The sequence below is a fragment of the Rhipicephalus microplus genome, chromosome 8, assembly GCF_043290135.1.
Source record: "Rhipicephalus microplus isolate Deutch F79 chromosome 8, USDA_Rmic, whole genome shotgun sequence".
Taxonomy (NCBI): Eukaryota; Metazoa; Arthropoda; class Arachnida; order Ixodida; family Ixodidae; genus Rhipicephalus; species Rhipicephalus microplus.
Window position 1 is genome coordinate 97994118 of NC_134707.1, and position 16043 is coordinate 98010160.

At 42.9% G+C, this 16043-nt stretch overlaps 1 protein-coding gene across 1 annotated transcript in view; it reads left to right on the top strand.

Moving 5' to 3' along the window:
• Window positions 1-15481, top strand: part of LOC119165110 (uncharacterized) — a 123064-nt gene extending 107583 nt beyond the window's left edge. Inside the window, exon 7 of the mRNA XM_037417299.2 lies at window positions 15226-15481. Coding sequence (XP_037273196.2) covers window positions 15226-15459 — 234 coding nt within the window. The 3' untranslated portion in view covers window positions 15460-15481. The remainder of the gene's footprint in view (window positions 1-15225) is intronic.
• Window positions 15482-16043: the final 562 nt, after the last annotated feature.

Below are 16043 nucleotides of genomic sequence, written 5' to 3' on the forward strand. Positions count from 1 at the left end.
TAGGTTAGGGTTTGTCACTCATGTTCGCTGTGCAGTCATGTAATACCATACTCACTTTGCAAGATGTCATGGGAATGAAACCAACGCAAAAGACAACACCTTAACATGTAATTCATGACATTCGTGTCATACAAATATTGGCTATCTTGTTAGGAGTTAATTATGCTCGCCATACAGTTATGGTATATCATACTAATTTTGGTTTTGATACCATTATCGAGACAGCCAGTAGAGCTAAATGTCATGGGTGGCTAGACAGACAGACAGACAGACAGACAGACAGACAGACAGACAGACAAACAGACAGACAGACAGACAGATAGATAGATAGATAGATAGATAGATAGATAGATAGATAGATAGATAGATAGATAGATAGATACGCTAAATCTCGCCGAAGTTCGCTAAAAATTGCTTCACACTTAACGTGAACCACACCTCGAACGCAGAACTCAGACACCACTGAGCTAAAGCACTGCTCAAGACACATGACACCAGAGTAAAGTCTGTTTGTAGAAGGGAGCCTGCACTCCAAGAAGGGAGCGAACGTTGCAGTGGCTGTAGACGTTACTGAACCCTGCGTTAACGCTTGCACTATCTTTACGACACAAATTGGGAAGCTTACGAGGTGGCCATCGCCATTGCTCTCACTTCCACAAAACTAGCTTAATTCTGAGTGACTCACAGGTTATGACTAGAATTTTGACGTGAGGACGCATATCACTAAATGCCCTATATATTCTAGCGAAAAGCCAGAAACTCATTAGTTCGCAGGAACGTATAAATCTAATATGGTTCCCGGCACAGACGAATACCAGGGAGTTTTAGCTTGTAGTATACTTCTTTACGTTACCGTGTTACCGGTTTACGTTTACCGTGTTACCGGTGCCCGAGTTTCAGCAGCGTTTTGCTACACATACGGGAACCTTTACGTTCGTTCGTAAAAGTTTACGCTCGCCGATGATGATGATCATGGATGCACACATATTCGTTTTCTTTTAAATAAAACTTAACCAGCGCTGCGGCGCAAATATAATAACTTTTAACATGTAAAATTATCAAGTGTTTTGGTGCTATATAATCACCTAACCCATTAAAGTTGGCTGCGTGCAGAAGACTATAAGGAGCCACCGCATAATTCTTTAAGCCTCTCTGGCTAAGCCTCTCTGGTTGAACGGTCAGCGGCTAGCCGCATTCGCAAAGAAGTGGTCGTCGATATGGCAAAGAGTGTGCTCCAAGATCCATTACTGGCTCAAAATCTACCGTGGAAGTACATCGACGATCTACTGAATATGGATCTGCTACACAGCCGCAGCCGCGGAGGAACCTTCACGAGAACGGCGTGATGGGTATCGACGGTGGATTGCTCCGTGCGTCGTCTGCTAGCCACGTCATGCTTCTATGTGCGCGTACGTCTTGGAAATTTTCAAAGTGTGGTTTGTCCAGTCATGTCAGTGCGAGTGTAACTGTTTTACCTATGCCTATAACGACGTACGAGAGCATTTTATCTTTCGGATGCTTATGCGTTGTAATATGATCAGCGAGTGCAACTTTCCAAAGTGCCGTTTATTGTCGTTGTACCCTCCATTCACCAGAATAATTTCAGAGTGGGTGTCGCTTTCTGTTTCAAGCATATCACAAAATGCTCTGGGCACCCTCCCAAACATGAGGACTATTAAATAGTGTATAAATGGAGCGTGTTACTATAGAGAGTCAGTAACAAAAAAAAAACAGGCTCTAGGCCATACATTTGGGTGCTGTTGGTAGGTGTACAATTACAGTACTGTACTTTATTGATCGTGCTAGGAGCCTTAGTTGTGTTTATTTGGCCGTGGTATCGCTACATAAGAATATTACTACCACATAAACAGTGACACATCAGTACTTAAACTGTACCGAAAACAGAGTTACCGCGTGCAACCGTGTGCTTAGATTTAAGAATGCTTTAAAGAAGCCAGATATTGGAAATAATTCAGACGGCATGCCTTATATGTAATGTCGTGTAACTTAACAGAAAATTTCATCTTTGTTATTGTCTTCAGCGTTTATGTGGCATTGTTAGTGACTGACTGAATGCGGTAATAATTTTTGTAAAAAAAAGACATGCTTGTCTCATTCATTAGGCTTTTGTTGTAGCACTGTCATGCACGTAATCAATCAATGAAAGTTTTCTGCTGAACTCTTATATAAGATTTTATGTTATTACTGGTGCGAGAACATGTGTGTACATGTGGTAAATGCAGTATAGTGTCAGCCCCTGAGCCACTGAACGAAGCGCGGCTGCGAGTATTTGTATATGCGCCGTCGACCACCTATCCACACTTGCGCGGGTGCGGTGCTGGCACCTATAGCCCGATCTGTGGGAGGTTGCCCGATATGACAAATCCTTGAGCCGCTAGACACCGATGGCTAAGGTATCCTTTATTGGCTGCTGTGCTTCGCTTTAGGCATCTTCTTCATAATTTACCTTGATGAGATCAGCTCTTGTGTCATCCCTTCTCTCAGCACATAACAGTATGTTAAAAACAAAGTAGTGCCCAACTGTCTGACACTAGGCATGTAGCTTATGCCTTTCTTCATGACTTAACTTCAGATGAAGGGGTGATTATTTCTACACTGTTATCTTCTGTCTTTTTAGGTGTTATGCGCTCTGGTTTAAGTGCAGTTGTTCTCTAGTGGTGTCAGTTCTTCAAGGAGTGTTTAGAAGATGCCCCTGACATTCCAAAAATAACAAAACTTGCTCGTTGTGCCAACAGAACCAACAGCTACTCAAGTCTGCATTTTCCCATTAGTCTATTGTAAGATGGTCTGTTGAAGGCCGCGATTAAGTTTGGTGAACTAAATGTGTGTGTGTATGCACATGACAAGGTAATCATGGTGGTGTTATCGGGTCGCTCCACACCTAAAAATCTCCAACTTTTTTTATGAACCACGATGTAATGAAAATACGGGGATGAGAGCCAGACACCTTGCTATGTGGAAGGAGTGAAAGAAACTACCTGTAGCAGCACCCTCTGCCGATGCTCGTGCTCTAAACCCATTTTTATTTATTTGCAACACACCTTAAATGTATTTAGAGCAACCTTTTATGCCCATTTCGCAAAATATGCAGATATATATATCCATTTTGATGCACATAGCTGGGCAATAATGGTCAAATATTTTGCAAAGGTTGCTTGTGCTAAGTCTGCGAAGTAGAGAGTGCCAAAAATGAGACACCCAATCAAAATTATGCACCACGTAGAGTTTAACACTGATGGCACGCTTAATTATGCTTGTTGAGTGCTTCTGATGAGACTTCGTACATGACTTTGAAGGCTTCAGTTGTGTCTGTTTCAGCATATCTTGTTCATGCATACCCAACACACATAAAAAGGCCTTTAAAGTACCTTGTGCCTTTTAGGTTATGCATTTTTAGGATTTGTGGTTACATTGATGTATAATTTGATGGGATGTTTGCAGTTGCATAGATGTATATCTGTTTGGTGCTGAAAGATGTGTATACTTTATGCAGGTTTCTGCAGCTGTGTGAAAATGAAGGATTGTTCGGTATTTCACCCAGTGTCGATGTTTTGAAATGGCATACAGTAGTCTGGAGTAGAAAAATCATGGCCTAGGGTAGAGACTCATTGCTCACTCAAAGTCGCAAAGTGTGCATGAAATTGTGACATAAACCTGGTGAAAAAAATATTTGGTTTTATTTTGTTTAACATATGTCATTACTAAAGTCACTACTCCGCTGGGGCACTCAAGGTTTCCAAAGCATCTTTGTAAAATTTTAGGTACAACAAGCATCACAGAATGTATCACATGAGACCACAAAATGAAAACTATTTTAGCCCAGCCAGAAATTTTGATCTACATAGTGAAAGCAAGAGGCAACATCTGAACAAGAGCCGGCTAAGCAATGTAAATATACATGAGTTTATTGTCTATCACATGATTAACCGACTAGATTTATTGAGAAGTAGCTGGGGGACATTCAAGATCTTAAGTACATGTAACGAATTTCAGGTACATCTCGTATCACAATAATATATCATGATAGCCCCTGCAATGAAGACACTTTCTGCACAGCCAAAAAATTTCATCTAGCTTTTGACCAAGCTGGGTATGCACAACACCTTAAAAGAAATAGCCAAAGCACATTGCATTTCGTAGCTTGAATGCGTGTCAACCACTACCATAAGAAAACAAATTATGAACAAACTTGGCACAATTTACCACCAGCATGGCCAGAAAATTTATATCTCAACAAAAATTGGAAACACTGTTGCAGTGGCTAATATTCATGGACACGTGCACCTCAACTACAACAGAGGCCGACGAAAGGCCAAAGCCGAGGCTTTGATTTGTTTTTTGCATGCTTGTGGACGTGACAGAGTATTGTAATAGTGACAAGGGTCACAATTACACTGCCGTAAGAATAGACAGGTTTCAAGGCTGAAATTACAGGCAGCATACGCATGGAACATTCGGAAATAGCAGATGAAGTAGCCATATTGTTGCAGGAAAAAACATGCACACGAGTGCAGAGTTGGTGTTTTGACAGTATTTGTAGTGATTGCACAGGGTGTGATCAGTCAGGTCAATTTCCTCCAATCTAAGTGAGCTTTCTCATTCTTTTTAGTGCAACATCATCCTCCCGGCAAGTGTAGCTCCATCCGGGTACAAATCATGGAGCATTAGTTAAGGCGAAGTATATATGGTTTGAGCCTGGCGACATGAACGTCACTATCGACGTGACGTAGCAAAAACACGTCAGCTGGTGCTATTTTGTATACCATGTCACAAAATTGGCGTAAGGTCTTGTACGGACCAGAATGACAAGAGAGCAGTTTTTCCGCTGAGCTAACACGGCACGAGGGCGTCCAGAGCAGTACAAGAGAACCAAGAGGCAATTGTGTCTTTGTGCTGATGATTGTAGCGTCGCTTTTGAGAAGGTTGCGACGTCTTGACGAGCGACCTCTCGGGCATGGACGGCCGAAGTGATTGCATAGTGGGCGTAATTGGTCGTTGAGAATATAACACCAGATGGTAGGAATGTGTCGAACGGCAAGACAGAGCCGCAGCCATACAAAAAAAGAATGGGGAAAATCGAGCGGTTTCGTGACAGGACGAATTGTAAGCAAAATGATTGTACAGTAGGGCGGTGGACAATGTGATGGGGATTGTCGGAAACGTACATGGCCAGCATGTCAGTTAGGAGTGTGGTTTAGTCGCTCAGTGAGCTCCTTCCTTTGATGGTGGTATGCGGTAGCAATCTTGTGTTCAGAAGCTCAAAACCGGAAAGGGCCATCGTCGACCTTTGACAATAAGTAATGGCCACGATCCATTAGTAACTGTGGAAGGGTGCTGTGGTGTAGAGTAACATCGGGGAATAGAAAGTCCACAACATCTGCTGCACAGCTGGTCGGCATTGCTTGTGCAATGGCGTATCTTGCTGCATAATCTGTCACAGTGGCAATCCACCTGTAGCGAGAGAGGAAGACGGTATCTCTTTAATGTTCATTCCAAGGAGCCATGACAAGCAATTTTCATAATATGTATTATAAAAGTTGGTCCTTTGCTGTTGACAAATGAGCTGGAGAAATTTCAGCACATTTGGCTGAATGCTTAATTTACAATGAGGATTCTTATAAACACGCATGTGGCCCGGTAGCCTCACAACAGTACATGTGAACCATGACATAAGACACTTGTTTTTTGAGCGTATCTATTCCGCCCAACAACTGTTTCATGGTCAGTTGCGGTACAATGGAGCTACTTCAACTTTTGTATGCCTTGGAATTGAAAAATTGAAGAATTTGCACTGGCTGAAGTTCGGGAGAAGACAGATCTCCTGCATGAAACACATGACGTCCCACACCCCATGGCAACATAACGGTAGCTGGCAGTGGGCGGAGTTTATAGCTGGAGACTTCTATAGCTGACTTAGCAATTAGATATTATTTTTTAATGTCTGTTTTTCATACATTTACAGGCACAATAGACGCTCTACAATTTTTAGCTGAGAATAGCAGTACGAAGGGTGACCTTGTCATGGCCCCGAATAAGTACTTAGTTATGGCGGACTTAGTTACATGGAGGTTTAAACGGATACATCTACTAATTTATGAATGACTTTATGATTTCAAGCTGCGCTTCTTGATAGCTCCTGTTGTGCCTGCGCTCCTCAGCTAGCGCCTCTAGCTCAAGCTCCTTTAGCTTGAATTTCGCCTCCTGCTTCGCCTGCCTCTGTTGAAGCTCCATTTATTTCAGCTTCATTTTCTCCTCATGGTGCTTTATCTCGAACCGGAGCCGGTCCTCTTCAAGTTGGAGGCGGCGGTTCTCGATTGCAGTGTCCCGATCACAGCGGGCCTCAATGAGGGCATATGTTGCCTCAGCGTACCGCTGTGGAACTGCACAAATTTACAAAGAACAGTTAACTGTCTTAGGTTCAAATGGATGAGCAAGTGCAACAGTTTACAAAGCACCATGATATTCTACTGAGCACACATGGTTTTTTTTAACACAGTAGACTCTCAGAAAACTGAAATATATTAAAGGGAATTGTTGCTTAAATGAAAGAACTTCATTCAACACGGTTGCTTTCGTGCTTAGATTCTCCACTTTTTTTTATCTCGGAGCTACTGTTAAATGAAAAACATTTTCTAGTCTCTTCACATTCCATTTAACGAGAGTCTACTGTACAGTACTATTCCAAAACACTAGACCTATTAAACACAGGCAGGTAAATACTGTAATAATAGTCAAGCTGCCTCTGTACACACAAAATTGCTTGCAACAAATTGTTGCGATTACTTAAAAAAGTATTGGGAGAAATCTTATAAGTTGTTTCTATGCATCAAATGAAAGGTCAAGCCCTCAAAACCAAGAAAGTTCACTTATACACTTGACTACACTTTAAAAAGCAAATGCAACACGTTTTTAAAAAGCTGGTTCTGTTTCATATACTGTATACTGACGTCAAGACACACTGTAGCCACATGAGTTGGCGACATGCTCACGCTATATATGGTGATATGGTGACATTACACGGGCATTCCATCATCTATTGCTATACACATATGGGTCAAAGAAAGACCAAGTATTGTTCTGGCTGGCAACCAATTGCTGCACACTTGTTGTAGCACCCAATAGTGAACGAATCTAGGGAACTTGTATCTATTGCGGCCTGTTTTGTTACTGAAAGTTTATACAGGGCAAAATTTTGCTGTCATGACAACAAATCACAATAAAATTATTTCCTTGCCTTGTGATCAATTTAGACGATGTTGGAATGCACACACAATGACACAAGCTATGTTTTACTTTGCTCGATTGAAAGGTATGATGAACTACTGCAATCGAACGGCGAGATGAAGTGACAGGAAAAGCAACATGTAAGCAGCAATTTTGTATGCTTTGGTATGTGACATCGCTTGTGTTCATTTGGGTGTGTGAAGTCACCAGAATTGATACTGTAGCTTGACGTCATGCATGTACCATTCAAGTCGTAGCAGCATTTCCGGACCTTTATATTCGCTCAGAGACGTGTCTGTACACAGGAGATTTGTATAAGAGAGTAAACCCAGCTTTGAAAATCGGTGTTAGTGCAATTACAACTGCCTACATGCATACCTCTGATTGGAGTGGCTCGGGGGCGCACTGGAGTTGAAGTGTGAGTCGCAGCAGTCAACGGTGAGCATGGGCTACTTTGAGCCCTGCGCTGCTGCGAATCAACTGGCAACTCTGAAAGGGCAATCAGTAACTGAGTCATGCGAATTCATGCAATACATTTAACCCCCTCCCCCTTTTTAACTGGCTGATTCTGTCCGATTTCCGATACAGTAAAAGCTCGTTAAGTCAAACAACACAGGACCAAAAAAATGTTTTAGTTATTTAATCTTGAATTATCAATAGTATCAAGAAAACGAAGAAATTCCTGTTATACCCCTATCACACCAGGCAATATAAGTGCACTTCGAGCGAGTACACTTAGCTGCGAGTGTCATTTGCGCGTTGTCACACAAGCAAGTTTAGTGTCACTCGCCGCAAAGTACACTTGCTGGCAAGCGCGTTCCCTAACCTCACTTCGCTTTGACCAAGTTTGTAGCCTCGGTCCCAGTGCCTTGCACAGAAATACGCTGTTGCCTAAAGCGGTCCTCATACTATTTTTGAACTATTGTTTTTATTATAAGGAATTCTGCTATATACTAAAACAAGTCATAAATCAACAACTCTCGCTACTCTCTCCCTCAGGCAGTTTGCGGCCACATCCGCTGTGGGGATGCGGCACCTCATGCTTGGTGGGCTTCGCAGATCATTCATATTACCCACGTTGGAACCAAATGTAACCGAATCAACAGGTTTGATGGCAATAAACTATACAAATACTGGCCAGGGCCAGGAAAAACTCCCAAGTCATCCAATTTTCTTAATTCATTGAGGTCAAATTAACGAGCTTGTTCTGTATTACTCAGAAAGCTGCATGGACTTGTGCTAAATAATCATGCACAAATTTCCAAAAATTAATCTTAAAACAAAGATGACCTACTTCACGTCTATGGCTCTTTAAAGTTAATGCAAAGGCCCTCTGGCAACACACATTATATATTTTCTGGCAGCGGAGCAAAGGTGATGACATTTTTATTAACAATTTAGTTCTGGAATATTTAATGAAATATTTCCATAGTCTCCTAGTGCAGCAAATGCTTCATATCAATCGTAATATGCAACACTTCACTGCACTAAAAAGTAGCACCTTTTATTGCCACCTAGACTTCACTGCAAGTTCACATCATTGCAACCGACTGGAAGATGATTACGTGTGCTCAAACATTTCTCACAGTGAGAGTGGCCACATGTCCCTGAGAGTGTGGATCTATTGAAGGCCACAAGAGCACCCCGACAATGGCACACCTAAGCACATGCCACGTCATATATTTGCCTACCATAAAAGGACACATGAGACACCAGTTTGCTCATGTCTCCTTTCCTGGCCAAGACTAAAGATGCGATAAAGCCATATACTCGGAGATTTTAGGGGACAGAGAAATAAGCTTTCTCAAAGAAAGATTTACTACACAATTAAAGTGTTTTTTTTACTCTTGCCTTCAATAGCAAGCATCTTCATTTACAATTGTGTACCTGTATTTTGAATGATAGTCTTGTTTTCTACTAGGCAAAATACAAGATACAATCATATGACCAAGCTTTCTTTTTTTTTGTTACAGATCTTGCAGAGGCACACGAGTGTTGGCCACCCATCTGGTTTCACCAGTGTGGGAATCAGGGGGGCTCCCATGCACAGTTGCATTGCCTGGTAGTCCAAGAGATCACAAGTAAACAAGTTTAGAAGGAGGCTGCTACTTGAGTCTAATGCACATAAAGCAGACTTATTCTCAGGGAGACAAAGAAAAGATAGAAAAGCAGCAAGGGCAACTAAAAGAAGTGGATCCATGATGAAACTATGCAACTAGTTTTTGAACATACTGAAACTACTTACACTTATTAGGTACTTATTCTCTTATTAATTTATTATTGCATAGGACAAAAATATTGTACTGAAAAACAAAACAATGTCCTTCGCTGAGCTCATATTAATTTAATTAAGGACTTGGTGCAAATGTTAGCAACAGCTAAAATCTGACCCTGTATTTCTTTCATAGCACAAAATAGAATTTTTCAGGCCATCTTGAATGATTTCCTAGACTCAATAGCTGCACATAAAGTTGCTTTTGTTGATGTTGAAAGCACTAATGACGAAAATCATTTGAGTCTGTAGGCATGCACCAACAAAACTAGGGATTACAAACCTGCAGAAGCAACATCTGAAGGACTAGATGTTGGAGTTTGAGCTCGACTGGGTGCAGCAGTTGTGATGCGGTCAGGTGCTGGGCATGAGGCCGTCCGGTTGTCTTCGAGTTCTGTACATCACAAGTGAAGCAACTTAAGAGCTGTGCTGTGTGCTTTGAGCTTGAACCCAGCTTTCATTTACAATACACATCGGCAATAACTCCTCTCATGCAGCAGCTCTTTTGATGAGAAATACAGGCTCTTCCTAGTGCCTTATTTACATGCTGGAGGCTAGGGCTCAATAGTGCCGGTGCAATTACTTGAAAAACCTTATTTTGTATGATCTCTCAGGTATAACATGGACCTAAAAATGACAAACAACACAGGGTGATGCACAAGCTATCAACTAACCCCTATTGCCGCCTTGGTAGCTTCAAAAACCCACTGCAAGGCTAAAAATGACAGGTAGGAGAAAAGAGAAAAATAATGAGCCATGCTGAGAGGCTCACCTGACTGAAAATGACTACTTAGGACTTTTTTAAGGGGTCCATGGTGTTGCCATTTCTTCCGTGTGTTCGTGTACGTACATTTTCCAGTCTTAAAATGAATTAACACCAACTATCCTAATTTTGCATGCTACAGCATCCATTAGTTTATGCAACAGTGTATTCAGCACGTGTGTAATGAAAAACTTTTAGTGTTTCTCACTGTATTTTCACTCACCACAGTCAGGCAGATTCATGTGAATCTCTATGTTCTCCGGCTCATACATTGAATTGAGAAGTGTCCGAGCGAGCCTGTAACGTGCTTGCACCATCTGCTGGTCAGGAAGAAAACAAATTTTTATTGACCTCTACTTAATATAGTCAGCAGATATTTGATTTGTTATAACATAAGGGCTCTAAACCAAGGAACAAGAAACAAAAGAGAGGGAATACAAGTACTTATAGATAAGTAGTAGGTTACACATAAATAAGAATAATTATAGAAAAATGGAAAACCATGCTAAAAAAACATCTACAAACTCCAGCTAGACAATTATTTCAGGTACACTTATAAATAGTCTATTTCAGCCTTGTGCAAAGCTGCTGAAAACAAAAGTGTCACCTAATTCCTTGAAAAAAAAATCATCACATTCACATGTTGCTTGATCCTAAATCTAGCCAGTACCTCAGCCCAACAATCTGTCTGACATCGAATCCCACTGTTTGGTTCAGAAGAGTGAAGTTGTTCTAATCTTTGCTAGACACTAAATGGCGCATCACAGCCTTCTTTGGTGAGACAGCTATTCCTCAACCTTTGGCAGAATAGTTCAAGCTCTGACCTAGTAAAATGTTATGTAACTGGTGAAATGATTATGTAACATAGGAAACAATTGCATATTCATAAGAATTTCATGTCTACTGCAGGATGAAGGCTTGCATGAAGATATTCCAATTCGCACATGTTGTGCAAGCAGACTGCATGCCATGTCTATAGCATTGTCAATTTTGCCACTTGATATAACTCATGTTCGAGGTTCTCTGCGTGACTCTTTTCTGAGCATGTGTGTGTTTGCGAGTAAACATATCTTTTTGCACATGTGATCCTTTTTTACATCACGGTAATCAACTGACACCAGAAGTAGCAAGCTAGGAAACCAAGCAAACATTTCCGGGAATCTTATTAAACATTGCTATATCTCTGTCTCCACCTATCTGGTAAATATACCACATTGCCACACAGGTAGCACCTAACTAAGTCATACAACAGGCCGCCAAGTGTGCTGCAAGCATGGCTGCTGCCTTCAGATTTCACACAGAAAACTTCCAGAGGTTGTGCCTGCTATGATCGTGCTGAAAGCAAACGTTTACAAATATTTGTCCAGTCTGTTACTCTCTTCTTAACTTACTCAACCGGTGAAGCACTGTAGTATCATGCAATTGATCAAATGACACCACCTGTAAATTCAACGCAGGCCAAGTGTACGGCACACTATCAGTTAATTACGAGTAAGAATTGCGAAATCAGCACATTTCTTACCAGGCTCAACACCGTCCCCCGCTGTTAACTCCGCGTAGGCCGCCAGGGCATCTTCTTCCCTGTTGTCGACGCGACGTTTCACTGGCGGTCGGGCGACCGAGTTTCTTGTGGCTCTATTTTTTATGTCGTCGCGTTCAGCGAGCTGTCGTGCGGTTGACGGCGGTGGCGTGTAGCCGCACTCGCGCGCTATGTCAGCCGCTTGCTGCAGGAGGTCCTCCAGTTCGGACTGCTCCTCTTCTGTACCGGAGCTATTGCGGAGCCAGTAATCACAATTTTTGTCAATGGGAAAGAACAGTACATAACAAAGTTCAATACGAGACGCACTTACCTCTCAATTTTCTTCTTCTGATCTCGCAGAAAATGCAGGAGGCATAAGTTAAGCCTTTCTCTGACACTGCGAATGCTGAAGCACCTGCCGAGCACCTCGGAGAGCCGATCGGCTATCTTCAGCCACCTTGCAGGGTCAAGGAAAGGGTTTACATATAATACCTCCTTTACTAGGGCGATGTCATCTCTGAGAGTAAATCGCTTGCGCCCAGACATCGATTCCGCTGATGACAGAGCGAATGTAAACAACGTGTTCGCCGTTGGCGCTTCTGCTTTGGCTTGTCTTGACTCGGTGGCTTGCTCCGGGCCGTGAACGTAAAGCCTATCCGGCGAGTAGTTTACGTTACGTAAAGGTTCACGTTCCGTAAAGACTCGCGCATGCGCAGATTCTATCCGGTATCCGGTAACACGGTAACGTAAAGAAGTATACGTACAAACTAAAACTCCCTACCATCACCTATGCAACTCAAACGGAACACTCCATGCGCTGTCGAAAAATTTAACCTACCACCCAGCCCAAGGAGTACCCTCATCGGGAGAGTGCTGCGGAAATTGATGGCATAATTATATGCAGAATCTACAGCTATGCAGAACACACCAAGTGTCATCGTAACTTGACGAGGATTTTCCCTTCATCCTCCACCTCACGCAAAATTAGATCAAAAACGGTGACAGACTGGTGCAAATTACAAACCTATTCTTTCCCAGCCCTACTCAGCTACACAAAACGTTTCCAGCAATTTACCCAGAGCCTATATGTAAATCCTGTGAAGTATAAGTGGCTTCTCTAAGCCACTTTATCTGGAGCGGTCGCAAGACGCAAACAGACTCCCCAGAACCTTCCGAGAGTGATGGCATACAATGCTGCTTAGCTGAAATTTAGAAGACCAAACCTGCGCCATCCAGCAGGCCAGGGAGTCTATTGGGAGACAGCCTCTTCTATACTCCATGTGAGCGGTGTAGCCCGCGTCAGCAACAAGCTGGATCTTGAAATAAAGTTGTTTCATTCATTCAAACTGAATTACTTTTTTTTTCAGCTATGCAGATCCTCATATTCCAAACATACATTTTAACTACAGCGTAATATTTGATGCGCCAGGACATTAAAAGACGGAATTTTTTCCTATCGCAGGCATATACAAAAAATAGCAGTTAATTCTTAAGCTATACTCATTTATTGCTTTTCACACCGCGTGTTCTTGTAAGAGGCGTTTTCTCCCGATTGCGCCTTTGTAGCGATAACCGCTCAAACAGGCTGCCCCACAGACAGCGTTACTTCAAATGTACAAATTTCTCTATCGCTGTAAACTAGTAGAGCTTCGTGCTATGACTAACCAATATTACGATTCTGCCCCTTCCCCCCCCCCAAAAAAAATTGGGGTTGTGCAGATGTCTTGAAAGATACCTGCTCGCGTCAGCACACATATCTTTGTTGTCCATACAACCATTGCCCACTACCGCACTCCAGCGTTGCTCCAAAATATACAAATTTTTCTCCCGCTGTAAACTATTAGAGCTACGTGCTATAACTAACAACTAATGCAATTGATTGATATGTGGGGTTTAACGTCCCAAAACCACTATATGATTATGAGAAACGCAAAATAGTGCAATTACGCCCCAAAAATTGCACGTTGTGCAGATTTCTTGGACGGTATACTCTCGTCAGCACTAATTTCTCTGTTATCCACATAACCATATCCCAATACCGCACGCCCCTCTGGCGGTCATTTACGTCAATCCGCTACCCAGGTGCATGCTTTATTGCCAGCATACGCCAACCATTAAGGCTCGTGGCCGTGGTTTGGAACAAATACAACACCCATCCATCCGTCATTTCTGTGAATGCGCTGGTTGCACCACGCCCGACGAGGCAATTGCCATCGTCGCCATCTCGCCCTCCTTGTGCGTACCCACGAAATCGAGTGTCACAGCAATCACCGTCCACACAACTGGCCACATTGGCATGGAGGAGGTTGCCATCGCCTTAACTGCCACGACTACCGAAGCCTCTGCAATGCTCAGAGATTCTCATCCAGCAATCTCTAACTTCGCCTGAGGCCTTGTTTTCCTTATCAACATGCGGCTCCTTCACCTGGGCTTCCTGCGAGACGAGCCACACCAAATTGAACTGATCTGAGTCCCCGCCCAGTCGGATCACCACGTATGTGCTCGAACCTTCCTCAACCTAGCTGTGGGCTTCTCTGAGTCAGATGCCCTATTGCCAGAGCAGCTACCTACCCCCAACCAGCTCCCACGTTAACGTTTTCCTGTAACTTGCGGAAAATAAACAGCGTCACTGCGGCCTACTAACTGAAAGGAGTATTTTGGCAGACCTTTCACCTTTTCAGGGTTCCACTTTGGCTGGCTTTACTTGCGTTTTGGTTGTATGCGCCTGCCTTCAACTCGGACATTTTTCACCAGCATGAACCCGCTACGCCACATTGGTTTCTAGCTGTCTGCAGTACCAGCTCTCCTACGCGTTCTATTAGAGCAGCACTGGCACACAACGTGAACGCAAGCACATTCGCCTGAGCCGTCGTCTCGTCAATTAACTCCGGAAATGCACAGTTTAAGGGCGCTCTCCCCGAGTTGTAAAACAAGCGCAACAGGTCCAGCGCTCTGACAGGTGCACCGTCCTAACTCTCTGCGTTTATCTCCACTGGTACTACATGGGCTACATGTAAGCAGCTTGGCAGCCGAACAAAGCATGCCCTTTTAGCACGGCATCATGCAGAAGAATAAAAAAAACATGACCAAAGTGTTGATTTTAGGGCCAAATGTACGTTCAAAATATACTCTTGTAAATATTCTTGCACGGCTTCAGTCATATTTTAACAAAATACCGCAAATATCAGCGTAAAACGCTTGAGCAAATCACAAGTCAAGGATATTTTGAATACACCCATTAAAAATTACGCTGTTTCACTCGCTTTTGGCTACGGTGCAAAGAGGTGTAGGCTTCGGAGGTGTGCTCAACGCAATCTTCGACCATTTCAATGTTCTCTTAATTCCTTTTCAAGACCACTTTTTTTTTCTTTTCAAAATTTATTAGGCTAACTTTTGACACGTGGGTTGCGTTTCTTCGTTTTGCAGGCATATTCTGCAAAGCAGGCTAAATTTATTCTAAACTTTGATCTGGCTGCCTACGATGTAGATTTTATCCCCTTGAAAACATGTAAGCAACTGGGTTTCCTTCCTTCAAGCGGCGCGAATGGCATCACGTTACATAGAAAAACGTTGTCGAATCGCTTTCTAGCTGGATTCGTCAATAATTTGGCCGATAATATCATTTACCTGCGCTGCAGATTCCCGAGCCTTCTCAAATGAAATAAAAAATCTAAAACAAGCCTTCTTCAACTGAGTACTGAATGTTTCGTGCCTCATAGATCATTTTGTTCATTGCAGCTAAAAACAATTGGCAGATCTTGCGTACAGTGCGAACGGATGATTTGCGAAGCACGAATGAGAAATGTTGATATGTCGCTTTAAAATCAGCATAACGTTAGGAGGTAAAGGTAAATGACGGTGTAAGTGACTTCCATGTCATGATTATCATGTTTGAATGTGTTGTTTACCTTCACCATGTAATCACGTCACGTGATACCAAAGTTAGTATATGTGTACCCAACACCTCCTAGAAAAACTATGCGTGAAACGTCGCTCCACTTTCCAGTGGGAGCCTCCGGCCAGCACGCAATCTCGGAGGCCTTGCCAGAGCCTTGTAATGCGACCGGCCACCGCGTGAGACCGCTTGCCTCCGTACCGCTCGGTCACGTGACATAAACGTACCACTCTGTCGCGTGACATTAGAGCTGATCGAAGGCAACTGTTGGAGCATTGTTGTGTTCAGAGGGGACGGCCGTTGGAGATGCTAGCATTAGTACCGAAGGAGAAGGGTAAAATCAGAGGGT